This window comes from Oenanthe melanoleuca, chromosome 12 (genome assembly GCF_029582105.1).
Source record: "Oenanthe melanoleuca isolate GR-GAL-2019-014 chromosome 12, OMel1.0, whole genome shotgun sequence".
Classification (NCBI taxonomy): Eukaryota; Metazoa; Chordata; class Aves; order Passeriformes; family Muscicapidae; genus Oenanthe; species Oenanthe melanoleuca.
The window spans coordinates 19,405,438-19,420,527 of NC_079346.1; the positions used below are offsets into that span (position 1 = coordinate 19,405,438).

A 15,090-nucleotide genomic window follows, 5' to 3' on the forward strand; every position below is an offset into this window, starting at 1 on the left:
CTGCTCCTCTGGCTGTGAGCAGCTCTGCCTCACACGTACAAAAACTGCAAAACTGCCTGGCACTGCCCTTCAGCCTTCCCTGCGTGGAAACTGTTGTGAATTATTTCCAAATTGCCCCATGGCAGCGCACAGGGCAGGAAAGGGCACTTGCTAAGCTGTCAGTTGAATAGGAGGCTTTCTTTGGCCTAATTTGGATTTTAGATGGAGCTGGGGGAATTTTCAGTTAGAACTGTTTGGAAAGAGCTGTCTGAAATAGGTAGGGAATTCCCAGATATTCCAACCAGCACATTTCCCAAAAAAAGGTCTGTATTACTGTCACTGCTTAGGCCAGCAGGGTTCAAAGTGCATCACAGAAGACTGAATTACGAAAAAAAAACAAACCCAGAACTTAAATCTGCTGCTTACAGAGAGTTCTAAGTAGTCAGAGTTCTTTTGTGGAGGAAAGGAGAAATGGGGAGAGGGGATCACAGAGGGAGTGGGAGTGACATCTGAGGTTTTGCATGCCAGTGTCTGTGCAGCAGGCTCTTTCCTTGGTGAGAGGCACTGCAGCCCTGCAGAGAGGAGCTCTGAAAACTCTGGGAAGGGGCAGGGAGGGGCTGGAGCATCCTGGAGGGAGATTGGAGAAAGGAAGCAGAGAGAGAGAAATCTAATCCAGGATCTTGAAAGGATATGTTTGAGGGGCACAGTTAGGAGATTGTGCGGGGGTTGTGCTTGAGTTACTTTTGGTGGGAAATGGTAAATATCTAAATAACAGGGAACATCTTGGAGACTAGGGATTTGTTCCTTCCTGAGAGGGAAGAGAGGAGAGTGCAGCTCTTTAAATAAAGGAGAAAGAATTCTTTCTTTCATTATCAGAGCAGCCTCCAGTATTGACAGCGCTCAGCAGAGCCCCGAGCTGGAGCTGGTGCTGGCTCCTGGGGGCTGTGCTGCCCCGTCTCCAGGCTGTCTCCACATGTGTGCGGCTGCTCGAGGTGCTGTGGAGCTCAGGGACCTGTCTGCTGCCAAAAGAGCTCTCCCTGTGCAAATTAGTTCATAACTTATGAGCTTTGACAAGTTTTTGTTGGCTGTGCCTTGGGAAACATTTTTGAGTGGCTGTTGCTGAGTTTGCTTTAATCTTTTCCCAGATTTCTTTGGCCGGTGTGGAAATAGCTGGATTATTTAATTGTGTTTCTGAGGAGTATATATAGTCACCTGAAACTTGGTGATGTAAAAAGAAGAGAAAAAAACATGTATCAATAGCAAACACGTTTATTTTCACTCAGTGTAAGAGTTTGGCTCCTTCTGCAGCAGAGCTGTGATCCTGGCCCAGCTGCCAGGACTTGCTGAGCCTCCTGTGCATTGTCCAGAGGGGAACCTGGCTGTGGTCAGTTTGTCAGGGATGCCATGGTCAGTTTGTCAGTATTCTCATGGTCAGTTTGTCAGGATTCCCATGGTCAGTTTGTCTGGATCCCGTGGTCAGTTTGTTAGAGATGCCATGGTCAGTTTGCCAGGGATGCCATGGTCAGTTTGTTAGAGATGCCATGGTCAGTTTGTCAGGGATGCCATGGTCAGTTTGTTAGAGATGCCATGGTCAGTTTGTCAGTTTTCCTATGGTCAGTTTGCCTGGGATGCCATGGTCAGTTTGTCAGGGATTCCACGGTCAGTTTGTTAGAGATGCCGTGCTCGGTTTGTCAGGATTCCCATGGTCAGTTTGTCAGGGATGCCATGGTCAGTTTGTTAGAGATGCCGTGGTCGGTTTGTCAGTATTCCCATGGTCAGTTTGTCAGGATTCCCATGGTCAGTTTGTCAGTATTCCTATGGTCAGTTTGTCAGGAATGCCACGGTCAGTTTGTTAGAGATGCCGTGGTCGGTTTGTCAGGATTCCCATGGTCAGTTTGTCAGGGATGCCATGGTCAGTTTGCCAGCAATGCCACGGTCAGTTTGCCAGGGATGCCATGGTTGGTGTGTCAGGGATTCTACGATCAGTTTTTCAGGGATCCCGTGGCAAAGCCCTGGGCCTGTCCCGGCTGCTCTGGTCCCTGAATAGTCCTGTGTGAACTCCCCATGTCCCATGTGAACCCTTCCTCTGCGGGTCCTCTGCAGCTGCCCTGCTCCCACTGAGTCTGGATCTGCTGCACTGCCGACTCCCAATGACACAGAATTTCACTTCTCTGGAATCCAAGTACCTGCCCTGTTGTTTTGGGCTGGGCTGAAGGGGAGTACTGACACAGTAGCCCCAAGACATGATTCTCCCTTCCCTGGCTCTGTCATTCCCTTGGAAAAAGGCTGCCTTTGCTCTCCAGGACTTCAAAAAGCCTTAAACTGCTTCATTTTCTGGAAGAATAAGTCCCAGAGGTGCCTGGTCACTTTTGTTAATATTTGGCTACTTCAGCTGAAATACCTTGGGTGATGCTTTTCTATTACAGTGTGTCAGGTTCCTGTTTGGATTTGAGCATGGGGAACGTCCTGGAAAGCTTATGGAGCATCTCTGCCTGAGGGTCCTTCTGCTGAGAAGGGAGTTCTTATCAGAGTTCTTTTGGGAGGCTGCATGAGTTTTGATCCCATCCTGCTTTCTTCTTCTTTGTCTCCTCTTGAGTTGACTGTTGAATTAAGTAAAAATCCTCCAGACTCCCAAATGTCCATTTTTAAAAGCTTTTCCATGAAAAGGGGGTTAATGATAACTGATTTCTTACTGAAAGCAAAGCTGAGGAAAACTGCCTGCAAAAGCTATGACTCCTGAACATGGGCTTGTATAGCCAAGAACCAGAGTGTTGACAACTCCAGAGTGCTTTACTTTGAATAACAAAAAGCAGCTCGTTGGATTGGGATTTACCCTGAGGTTTATCCTACCCCTCTGGTCCTTCTGCCCAACACAGGGGCTCAGCTCAGCTCGGATTCCATTAATTTGCAGGCAGAGATGATGGGCCCTGGGCCTGAGTGTTGTGTAAGAGCAGTGGTGGAAACACTTCTCCCTTTTCATTCATCCTCCTGGTGAATAGCCCTGCATTTCCCTCTGCGAGGAGAGCAGCAATCCAATCCCTTCCAGCAGCAATCCCTTCCAGCAGCAATCCCATCCCTTCCAGCAGCAATCCCTTCCAGCGCCTGGTGAGATCACAAGTTTCCGGATTGAGAGGGTGTGAAAGGAAGATCTAATCCATGGGCTGGCACAGCCCAGTCAGGAGTTACTGGGTTTAGGGTTTTTTCTGGTTTTTATACAAGATTCAAATGCTCTCACAAATTTCCATTTTCTCTTGCATTGAAAAGGGATTGTTTTTAAATTGTTATTTCCTTCCGTCCCCTCCCTGCTTCCTCCCTCAGTCTAAGCTGTGACCGCAGGCAGCGAGGAGCTGCTGGCAGCTGCAGCAGCCCAGAGCTCTGGCTGGGGAGAGGTGTGAAAATGCTCAGACTGGGGAAATACATTCCCTTGCTCCTTGGGATGGGTGTGCACATGTGCTCTTGCCTGCTGTCCTGCTTTCTGCAGAGCTTTCCCCCTGTGAGAAGAGATTCAGCATCACCGACAGGTTCCACAACACAGAGCAGGGCTGTGTTTGGTCCCTGCTCACGTACAGCTTGAACCTGCAGAGCCAATTTCAGCTGGCTGGCACAGGGAAACCAGGAAAATTTTTCATGGCAGCTATGTGGGCTGATGAACTTGTGTTGTGCCAGCCCTGCACTGGCTTTCCCATAGTTTTTTTCTCTGTGTGTCTGAACTTTAGGTGTGGATTCATGGGCAGGCTCAGGGGCTGCTCCCAGTTTCAGCTAGTTGTGCTCCCAGTACCCAGCACAGGAGGGATTGCACAGATGGCTGCCACCTTCTGCTCTTACATCAGCCTGGCATCTGGCCCTGTTCACTTTCAGAAGCAGAAGATACAGATCAGAGCAGCATTTCTGTTCCTGTCATCATCGAAAATGGCAATTTAGTGAGGGACTGAGAGGTGGGACAGGGAAAAGACTTGTCCTGTCTAAACCTCTTCACAGGGTTCTGCACCTGGTGAAATCACAGGTCCATCTTAAAGATGGAAGTCAGTGAGTTCTCCTACAGTCTCCTATGCTGGGTTTATTCTTTTTACTGCTTTTTGTTTGTAAATGGCTGCCTCCTTCTGTTCAGGGAGCATTTGACAGAATGCTGTTGCTCCTGTGGTATCTCTTCCACATGTGCCCACCTTCTGCATGTCTCTGGAGCACCCTTCACACAGGGGGGTTTTCTTTGTGTGAAATCCTTGCAGGACAGTGCCTCCTGTCACCTCTGCTTACCTAAAATAAGCTTTCTGGTCCAGCACTGAAATGAAACCATCTGGAAAAAGAATCTCCCAATAAAATGCTCCTCTTGATTTAAAGAAGTTGCACATTTAAAATGTCTAGATCTTCTGTGGGAACACACTGGTTTCATCAACATTTTTGAGTAATACGACTGAACAATTTTAATCAAGTCAACATTCTTCCTTTTGGTTTTATGTTATGGCTTTGATTGAAGTAAATCACTTGGAGTATATTGTTTTGCAAAAAATGTCAAAATTTATAACTTGCTGGCCCCAAACCGAATTGAAATAAGTGTCTTGAAATCTTGTTTTATTCCCCTGCAAGCAGACAGGAATATGATGTTTTTCAGCCAGGGCAAGTTATAATCTTGATGACTGCTGCTGTTAGCCTTGGATGTCCCATCACATAGATACTGGTTTCATCTGCTTTCCTTTTCCATGAAAATATGTGCCTGCAGTAGATGCTTATTTGGACTCTCTTTAAAGCTGGTTTTCCATAAGGTGTCTTTACTCTGCCTTTCCTAGGAATACTGTTTAAATAAGGAATTGGGACATGAGGAACTGCAGCCATGTGACCATCTGCTGTTTGCTGCTGCTTTACCTCACATGTTTACATGGGTAGAATTTGAGGGGCTCACTCTCAGTCCAAAGCACTGCCCCTCTCTTGCATGGGCACTTCTGCTTGCTCAGGAGGAATTATGAGCACAGGAATGACAGGAACTTCTTTAATAATGGCCCAGTAAAACCCAGTAAAGCCAATAGGCTCGGCCCTTGAGCCAGTGCAGAGCAGCATAGACAGGTTAGGAAATTCCAGAGTGGACATGAATGGAATTCTCCTGGGCCATGAAGCAGTGCATGAGGGCTGGCACAGGTGGCACATGGTTCCTTGCTGTAGAGCTCTTCACAGCTTTCTACAGAGCCTTTGAAAGACTTTTATTTTAGGTGTGCAGGGCTTAATTTGTCCTTCAAAGGAACAGCAGAAGTCAGTGACGCTGGTAAGAGTGGGCGAAGGGCATTGGTGAGAGTACAAAGAACCAATTCTCATTCTAGTGAAGCCCTTGCATACTGCCCCAGTAGTGTAAAAGGACATTAAGGAAAGCATTAAAATAGTTAATGGAAACTACTTATTGCAATAACATCTGCTAGTATTAAACTCCCCTACCCTACAGAGATAGTGCATTTTTTATACCCTCTTGGTTCAGACACCTTTATTTACAGCTCCAGCTTTTGATGGCATTCCCCAGTAATGAGCTGCTGTCTCCGGAGCATCGTTGCAGTGCTGGGGAAGGGCAGGGATCCAGAGGTGGAGCACATCAGCTGCAGGGCTGGCAGGAGCACAGCTCTGTGAGCAGGGATGGGGCTCCATGGGGCTCAGCAGCCATGGCTGTGCTTCCCTCAAAGATGGTTTTCTCTGTGCCTGAAGCAGAGACTGTTTCTCTGATATGTGAGTTTATGGGCTGGGGGGAGTGATGGGTGTGGGAAACAGATGGAGAAAGCACAGGGAAATGCAGCAGTTTAAAGGAATAAAAAGATACTTTTTGTTGGAGTCATTGCACCAGAAACAAGGAGCCTCTGAGAAAGGAAAGCGAGCCTGGGGAAAGGGAAAGTTGGGGTGGCATTTATAGAGGAAGGATTATAAGGATTTCAGCCTTATCAGTTAAGCTTGAAAACCCAAATGCTGAGGGATGTGGAAAGGGTGGGGAGAGGAAGGCACGAGGGCACAGAGCAGGGCACAGAGCAGAAAGTGTGAGAAGCAGGAGCAGTGACAGGGCTGGCCATGAGCTCTCTGGGCTCTCTGTGGGCAAGGGAGCAAGGGAGCAAGGATGGGAGCAGAGGAAGGACTGGCAGTGACGCAGACAAGCAAATGAACCCTTGGGCCAAACCGTGGTGAGGGGGGAAGGAGGTGACAGCACAGGGGCAGCTCCTGTCACCAAAGCAGGACTGGCCTGTGACAAACCCTCAGCTGTCCCTCAACACTGTCCCTGTGAGTGACAACTGCTTTCTGCTTCGTGCCTCAGCACAGGATCAGTGGGGTTTGTGTTGGGAGTCTGAGTGTGTGCTCAGGAGCTTTGGGGAGCCTGTACCTGGAGCTGTGCCCCAGCAGGGCAGCACAGCTGGACTGGGGGTGTCTCACCTGTGCCTTACCTTCCCTGGTACAGGTGATGCCTGGCCCTGCCCTGGTGCACACACAGCTGCCAGACCTGTGCCTCTGACATCCAGATGGCCCATGCTGGGTGCTGGGGCTCTCTGGGAAGCCTGATGTGGAAGAGACAACATGGCCAGGGCAGAGCTGAGCTCATGTGCCTCCCCGTGGGGTTTGCCCAGGGGACACACCTGCACTGAGGCACCAGGAGGTGCCTCGGGAGGGGATGTGACAAAATCCTGCTGCCAGCGCCTTACAGAAGTTACCTGTAGTTGTTCTCCCATTCATTATTTCCCAGCTAAAGCAATGTAGCAATTACAAATTTGGATTACCTGGAAAAGCTGCTGAAAGCAGGATAAATTATTAATTCCCAGGCTGCGTTCTGAGGAATTAATTTCAGCGCTACATATTGAAAATTCTCCTTCATGAGAAATAGTCTGGTTTTTGAGAGCAGCGAGATTCTGAAAAAGTGAGATCCTTCCAAGCCATTATTGTATTTTCTGACAATTTTATTTTTCCTTCAATCACTCTTCTTTAGCACACTCAGCTAATATACTCAAATTAGTAGTAGGAAATCTGCATTTGTAAGAATTCTGTCTCTATATAAGGTACTGAAGTAATTGGGATTCCAGAGCAGAACTGTGGAAATTCTTAGCACGGTTTGTCCGTATCTTATCAGAACAGGCACGCTTTCCCCAGAGCCTGGCCTCTTGCCAGAGGGACTGAGCAGCCTTGTTGGAAGCCCCCTTTGAATGGGAGAACTAATCTTCCTGAATGAATTTTCTGGCACAACTCCTCTTGCGTGTGTGGTTCATTGTTCTGGGTGATGTGGATGTATTTTACCCCCAAGATAAATGTTTTAGGGTTGTTTTTTTGATGATGGGAGGAGTCCTGGGAAAATAATCAGATTGCTGGTTCTATAAAATTCTGTAGGCAAATTGTTTTTCTGTTGTAAGTGGTTTTCCGTGTTGTGTGGCTTTGTGAGCATAATTTTTATATAAAGGACAACAGCTGATGAACCCTGGAACTTTTTGATGCTCAAAGGGCGTAGTAATTAAACAGCAAACCATTTACTCTTCTTCAAGGCATTTTAATAAAGTGTTGTTATGCCAGTTCATGTATGTATAGATCTATATTGTGTGTTCATAGTATAGTAATTCACTAAAAAGTACTGCTGGTGGTGTCAAAACTAAAAGAAGTAGTTGCCAGTGGTGGCACGTCCTCAGCTGTTGGAAATGTCCTCCAGTGAAGTTGGAATTGATCCCTCTGTGCACCACAGTCCTGCTGTGGAGTTGTGCCAGCCTCTGTGAGCAGAGGATCCGGCCCTTAATATGTATTACAGGATAGTTAATATGATGTGTAACCACAAAGTAACCGCAACACACAAAGAAGTTCTATTTTAGCCCCACTGGAGCAAAGAAATAACTGTTAATGCTGAAGACTGAAGTGCAAGAGATTGCTCAGTGGGGGAAGGAGACAGAAAAAAATCCAGATTTTGAGTTAACATGTGTACAGACAAATTCTCACGTCCCAAGGCTAAGTTTTGTCTATAAAAATTCCTTAAGATTTGAGTCTCTGTAATTAAAACATAAAGAATAATTATCTTAAGCTCATATCTGCAGAGGAAGAACTGTGTATTTACTTATTCTCTGCCAAAAAATCTTTTTAGCTGGAAAGATTAACAAAAAGGCATTGAAGTATAAAGAAGTGCCTTCTTTTTATTGAAATATGTATGTTTTGTCAACAGATCCAAAACAGAACAGTCTCAACCATTTTTTTTTCTTCCTTTCCTTTTCAAAATAGGGGTGGGAGAAGCATCCAACTCCAAACTTAGTGCCTCTAACGCTTGGAAGGCATTATGATTAATTTTTGTCCTTAGGTTTCCAGATGTTGGATTTCGTCCCAACTTTTAAAGACCTCTAATGTTTAACAGGATTTGTGCTGAGTGTAGTCTTTAACAGAGTTTTCTTTCATAACTCCAGGATCTATGAGAAAAGGTAACTCGGGAAACCGCTGCAGATTGGGAGCTGAAGCGCCAGCCCTGCAGGAGAGCAGCCAAGGCTGAACGTGCGAGGTTGGAGCGGAGCCGCGTTCCCTCGGGAAGACGATGGCCAGGGCCCGGAGCTGGCAGCAGAGCCCTTGGGATGCCCTGCTCCTGATGCTGCTGTGTGTGGGCAGCTGCCAGGCGCAGAGGGACTGCACGGGCGCCGAGTGCCAGCCCCTGGAGAACTGCATCGAGGACGTGCTGGAGCCCGGCGAGTGCTGCGCCACGTGCCTGCAGCACGGCTGCACCTGCGAGGGCTACCAGTACTACGACTGCGTCAACGTGGGCTTCGTCAACGGCAAGGTGCCCGAGGGACAGTCCTACTTCGTGGACTTCGGCAGCACCGAGTGCTCGTGCCCCAAGGGAGGCGGCAAGATCAGCTGCCAGTTCATGCTGTGCCCGGAGCTGCCCCCGAACTGCATCGACGCGGTGGTGCCGGCCGACGGGTGCCCGCAGTGCGGCCGCATCGGCTGCCTGCACGAGGGACAGAAGTACGTGGCGGGGCACACCTTCCACATGCCCCCCTGCAAGGTGTGCCACTGCCCCAACGCCGGCGGGGAGCTGATGTGCTACCAGCTGCCGGACTGCGACACCTTCTCCTTGAACACGGCCAGCCCCGGGGACGCCGAGGACGGCGAGCCCGAGAGGCACTACGACGATCCCTACAGCTACGACCAGGAGGCCTCCGAAGGAGACACCGCCCAGGTGGAGGCTCCAAAGAAGTACAGGAGTTACTCGTCCCACCTGGAGCACGAGAGCCTCAGCCAGGAGCAGGCCGAGGACTACGACTACCTGGCGGCCAGCGTGGCTCCCTCGGCGCCGGCCACGGCCCAGCCCCACAGCGAGGGCACGGCGGCGCCCGGCCCCAGCGCGGCGCCCAGCGGCCCTGCCGAGCCCCGCGGGGCCACGGAGCGCGGCCGGAGGCTGCCCCGCACCACGGCACCGTCCTTCCAGCAGGTGACACACAGCGAGGCACCAGCCACCGCCGGGGCTCCTCCACAGCACACCGCGGCCACCACCGAGACACCCCAGCGCCCGGAGCAGCTGGAGAGGAGGCCAAAAGGGAGCAAAGAGAGGCACGAGCAAGAAAGAACCCCCCACTCCAAAATGAAAAAGCATGCCAGGAAGGAAGAGCCAGAGAATAGCATGTATCAGAGCTTGAGAGAGGTGAACTTCACAGAGCCGAGCTCAGCCAGGCCGTCCCATGAGAGCCTTGAGGGGAATGATTTCCCCAAGGTGAAGTTCAGTGCAACCACCTCTCCTCCTGTGGCTCTGGAGGAAGAGCGTAGCCAGTCCTCCCCAAAGCAGTCGCAGACTCTGTATCGTTACCACCCTGAGGAGGACGGGGACCCCAACTCCATCCACACTAACCCCAGGCTGCCAGAAGGTAAGAACCACCCCAGTGTGGGTGCCTAGAGAGCTCTTGCTCTGGTAACATTGGTGCTCCTCCTCTGCTGTGTTGTTCTGGTGCTGCACGTGGCCTTGAAATCAATGAAACCACCACCAACCTTCTTCCAGCCCTTGAGGAGGTGGTTTGTGTTTCGTTCCACAGAACAGGTACCATTTCACTGTTGCCCACCTTGCTTTGATTTCACACACAGTGGATGGGGTTTTCTGGTATTTTAACTTTATTTCAGATGATGATTTATTTAACTCTGGCATTTTTCTTCGATTACTTGCTTTTAACTTCTGTCATGATGTTAAAGAAACATCTTTCTCTACACAGAAGGATTTAATTAGTTATCTCCAGTTACCAACTCAGTGTAATCACATTTGTAGCTTTTGTCTTCTTCTGGGAAGGAAGTGAAACAGTTGTGCTTTCACTTTCTAAATAAAAATGTTTAGAGCAGTTGTAATATTTATCTCATGGTTGAAAGCCTGTCTGAGCTCATTATTTCAAGAACTTAAGAGATATACTCAAATACCCCTGAGGGAGAAAAAGGGCTCTCTCTTGCTTTATGATTTTTGGGGGCTGCAAGTTTATGATGTTTACGATCAGATGTGGCAAGGATACGTATTTCCTCCTGCCTCTGGATTCCTCTTGACATCTGCAGGGAATGTTGATTATATGCTCTGTGCAATGCTCATTAATGTAATGAATGCAAACTTCATCGCTGTAAATTAGCACATATACAGCTCACATTTCCAATTCATTTTTCATCAAATCAAGAGCAGTACCTCCTCTTTCAAGATGTGGCACAAAATGTTCTCACGAGACTCAGCTGGAGGATGCTTGCAGGGCATACTGATGAGTCCCTAGGCAGTGCTGTTTCCCCTGGGCTGTGTGGGTAGCCCTTAAATCTTGAGCTATCCATTCCATCTCCTGGAGAACTTTAGGGGAGATGGGAGGAGGAGAGCAGATTTGGAGCTCAGACTCTTAAGTCCCAACACCAGCAGCACCTCGTGGCTGTTCAAACAGAAAGTGTGCCAGGTCCATGGATGGAGATGGCAGCTTTTTCCTTTTCTTTTGACTTCCCTTTTATTTGGTCCAGCCTCCCTCAAAATGTGAGCTGTGCATCAAGGATGTGTATGATACGTAGGCCTGAGTTAGGACTGACACACAATAACCTGTTTCCTGATGTAACTTTAAAGAAGATATGTTTTAAAAAATTAAATTGCCTTTTTTTTTTTTTTTTCAAAAAAAGGAAAAATGGGTGGAGCACCCTGAAATTTTCAATGAGAGGGTTTAAGAAAGTCTGTTGGGGTGAAAGTGTTCAGCAGCAGAGCTAAGTACTGGATTTTAGAGTCTGCTTGGGTGATTTGCAGTCTTTGATTCCCAGGAGCTGCTTGGCTGAGACAGGTCTGGTTGGGGGGCTGGATTAGGTTGGGGTGCCTGGAGCAAGATGTGAGAATGGCATGTCAGGCATGAATTGTTCAGCTGACAGAAGCCAGCTTGGGACTCACTGGGTTCCATTTTCTCCTTAGCTGAGATACTTAAAATTTCCTTTAAATATTGCAGAGGCAGAAATGAAAAATAAATGTCCCATGGGAGCACAGAACTCCCTGTCTGGCAGTAGATACTGCAGCTCTGAGACTGCTGCTTGCCTGCCCCAGGGAGCTGCTGTGTGTTTTGGGAGGCAGCGCTGGGTGCCACCACGCCGTGTCCATCACCCACAGTCCCTGACAGGTGGGACCTGGCTGGCAGCCCCTGGTCTGCCCCACCATTCCCATCAGGAATAGTGGTGGAAGATCTCTGGGGGGCTACAGCACCCTCTCCAGAGATGAAGGCTCTCTCTTGCCATGGCCAGTGCTGCTGCCTGGGGATAGCAGTGTTTCCACTCGTTCTGCTCTTTTAATTGACGTGCCTGTGATTCATGGGAGCAGCTCCATGTGCTTCGAGTAATAAAACACATACATCTTGTGTCTTTGGTGACTCCTGAGCCGGTGGTGGAGGGGGAGTGAAGATATTGTCAGACTTGAAAGAAAAATTAATCTCGCCTACAGATACAGAACGAAAACATTAATTTTGTGCAATATTTCCAACTATAAAATCACAAAATTACCAGAATTGCCAAATAACTTCTTTTCACCCTTCAGAAATCGTCAGCATGATGTAAACTACATCAATCCCCTGGTTTTCAGAGCCTGTGGGGCTGTACTACTGTTCTCTAGTGAGGCTGCAGCCACTCTGGCAGTGTGCAGGGTTTTGTTTGATCAGTTCTCAGCAGCGTGCTCTGGGGTACATTTCTGTGACTCTATGGCCATTCTAGATTTATTTTTATGTTTTGTTTAGTGTTTCTTTTTGCCCAGAGTTTAGAAAAGTTTAGAGAACTATGAGAGCTTCCAGAGAGACTTTCAGCCCAAGTTAGGTGGGTGTTGCATTTGTTCCTCCTGTTGAGCTGTATCCTGGTCCCAGAAATCTGCTATGGTTGCATCCTGATGCCTTTGGTTAAAAACTTGGCTTTATTACTTGTATTTTAAATATCTCACTTTGGTTTTATATGTAGCTGAGTTTTCATCTGCCAAATCTCTGCTGGTTGTTACATAATCTAATGGTGGAAACAACATGGAACACTTGGGTGCTCAGGAAAGGTTATTTCATGGTTTGGTTTTCTTTCTGCTTTTTAGCATTGTTCTTCATCTGTAGTAGTGCCCTGTGTTCAGCTACTCTGTTCCTAGAGGAGCTGTAAGAGTATAGCAGAGGTAATTACTCAGCTGAGAAAGTGTAAATTAAGTGCTTTCACCATGGGAGGGGATGAGATTAATGGAGACTGTTCTCTTTATACAGTCTCTCTCCAAACATTGATCTTACCCTGTCACTTACTGCAAGAGCAGTAAATGGGGGGAATTTTAATTTCTGTATTTCCTATTTTCTCATCCTAAAAATGCCCTGATCAAGGCAGGGCTGAGTAAAACATATTTCAAGAACTTAGCATCAAATTCTGTTATAATTTTCCCACTTTCTTCCATTCCCCCATGCTCTGGCAGTAGAGTGCTATTCCTTGGATAAATGTAACTCAGGTAGCAAGCAACCTCACTGTGAATGTTTTATGATTTGCATTTTGGTTTGGGAAGGCTTAGCAGCAGTTTGGGTCTAGCTGGACCTGTCATGTTTCAAAGTGGAGGTGTTTTTCCATTTAAACTCCTCCACAACTGGTGATTTGTTTTTTATCGTGGTGGCTTTTAGAGATAAAGATAATTGTTCTCGAGCTGGAGTGAATTGCACCAGCTGGGGAGCTGAGATCTGAGAGTGACATTTATTGCAGGTGGATCCTGACCAGGCAGGAGCTGCTGGGGGGCTGCTGTGAAACTTCTGAGGAGGTAGCTGAGATTTCGGCCTACCCATCTGCAGCATATTTGCAGATTCTGAAACTCCTGGAGAAAGATGACCTTGAATTTCCAAAATGAAGGACAAACAGATCCATGTGCAGGTCCAGGAGTTGGGCTTGATGATCCTTTTAGTCTCTTCCACCCTGGATATTCTGTGAAAGCAGACCTGCAGTGAGGGTTTGGAAGCATTCCCTGAGCACCCTTTGTCCCTCTTACTGCCACCATAAGAAGCACTGGAGGTGGGAGAATGCTGGTATGGTCCTTCAGAAACAAACTGTTTGCAATTATTTTGGTTTTTTTGCTATCAGGTGAAGTGTTGTCTCATTGTTACTTGAATTACCTCAGGCTTAATCCTGTGTTCTCTATTTATTCCAGTCCTTTCTGTAACGGAAAGAAATCAGCTTTGAGCCCTCAAAATAGGATATCTGAGGAATAAAAATAAACCTCTGGAGACTGGTGTATGAGGAGAAAAAGCCTCTGGGCCAGCAAGTGTGAATCAGCATGAATTACAGCCCCGGGTGACAGTGTTCAGGGGTTTCTTTGGTAGGTGGAGTTCTGAGGTAGCATGAATGGGAATAAAGCTGGCTGAGATACTTGCAGAAAAAGGAAGACTAAAATACAATAAAATAGAAAAGTGTCTATCTGTTCTGCCAAAAATGGCCTTTGTACTTTTATTAGGCAGCCAGATGCTAGTTTAGGAGGAAAAAAGGAAATAATTCAACCATTTCTGTTAATGAAAACATCCCATGTATATATGAGGCCCTGATTCCCCCTGCACCCCTTCTCTTGTCATCTCAGGCATGGATTTGTGAGCAGAAGGTGCAGGGAAGACCCAAATCTGCCCATATGACACAGAGGAGTGCTCTCAGAGTAATTGTTCACAGACTCTGAAATAAACAGTAGCCAGAGTTTCCAATCTGCAGGCACAGCTGGCCAGATGTGACCTGGCTCTCTGCTTCTCCTGCTTTCAGTGCAGGCAGCATTGGGTGTGTGTGCAGTGCTGGGAGCAGTCTCAGGTGAGGGATGGGAGCAGGCATGCTGGCATTCCCAGTGTCCAGACCTGTCCCAGCCAGGGCTGTGCTTCTGGGGTCAGTGCCGGGGCTTTGGGGCTTGTGTCTGGCTGAGGGCTCTGGACATGTTGCTGCATGGCTGCTGCTTGCCTGGCTGTGTTTGGGGAGCTGCTCTGGGTCACATCCTGCAGTTGCTTTTCCGGCTGGCTGAGTTTCAGGGCGCCTCTCAGAGCTGCAGGCTCTGCATTGGGAATGTTATTCTTTGCAAGAATTCCCCCGTGGAGCCCAAACCCTCCCCACCACCATCCTTCTCCCATTCCTCATGTGCATCTTCCTTCTAAAACTGAGATATTAACCACAGGTCATGAGCTCCTGGCTACCAATATTTTTGTGTCAGGCTTTTATTAGGGCTGTTTTTTGCCCCTTATCTTAAAGAGTATTTTAAGCCATAGCTGTATATTGAACTAGTTGTCTTTAGTTAGAGAATATAGTTTAGATGATTCTCTTTAAAGCTGCAAAGATCTGTGCAGTGGCACAAACCTGGTATGCAGAATGCCAAGACTGGGTGCCATGCTTTGCTAAAAGCTGTGTAGCCTGTCATAGTCAGATGTCTGCCCACTTTGAAAGAACCTAAATAATTTAAGAAATGCTCAGATCTTGAGTTCTTTTCTTTTCAAACCCCAGTACCTGCCAATCTCATTAACAGAGATGTGTAAGAAGGAGGCACTCCATCATCCTGTGTTACTCGTAAAATTAAGGTGGCAGCTGCTGCCTTCAGTGTGAATTACTGGGGACCACAACAAGCAGGTACAGTCTATAAGGTGGGACAGATGTGTGTTCTGCAGCTCCTGCCAGCCTTGCCTCCATTAAATACCCTCTGAAGAG

General features: G+C 47.8%; 1 protein-coding gene across 8 annotated transcripts in view; it reads left to right on the plus strand.

Annotated features, from left to right (window-relative positions):
• The window catches only part of FBLN2 (fibulin 2), a 91,550-nt gene that overhangs the window by 17,012 nt on the left and 59,448 nt on the right, over window positions 1-15,090 (plus strand). For all 8 annotated transcript variants that reach the window (XM_056501656.1, XM_056501658.1, XM_056501655.1 and 5 more), the window contains exon 2: window positions 8,364-9,812. In XM_056501656.1, the coding sequence (XP_056357631.1) occupies window positions 8,489-9,812 (1,324 nt within the window). In that variant the 5' untranslated portion in view covers window positions 8,364-8,488. The remainder of the gene's footprint in view (window positions 1-8,363; window positions 9,813-15,090) is intronic.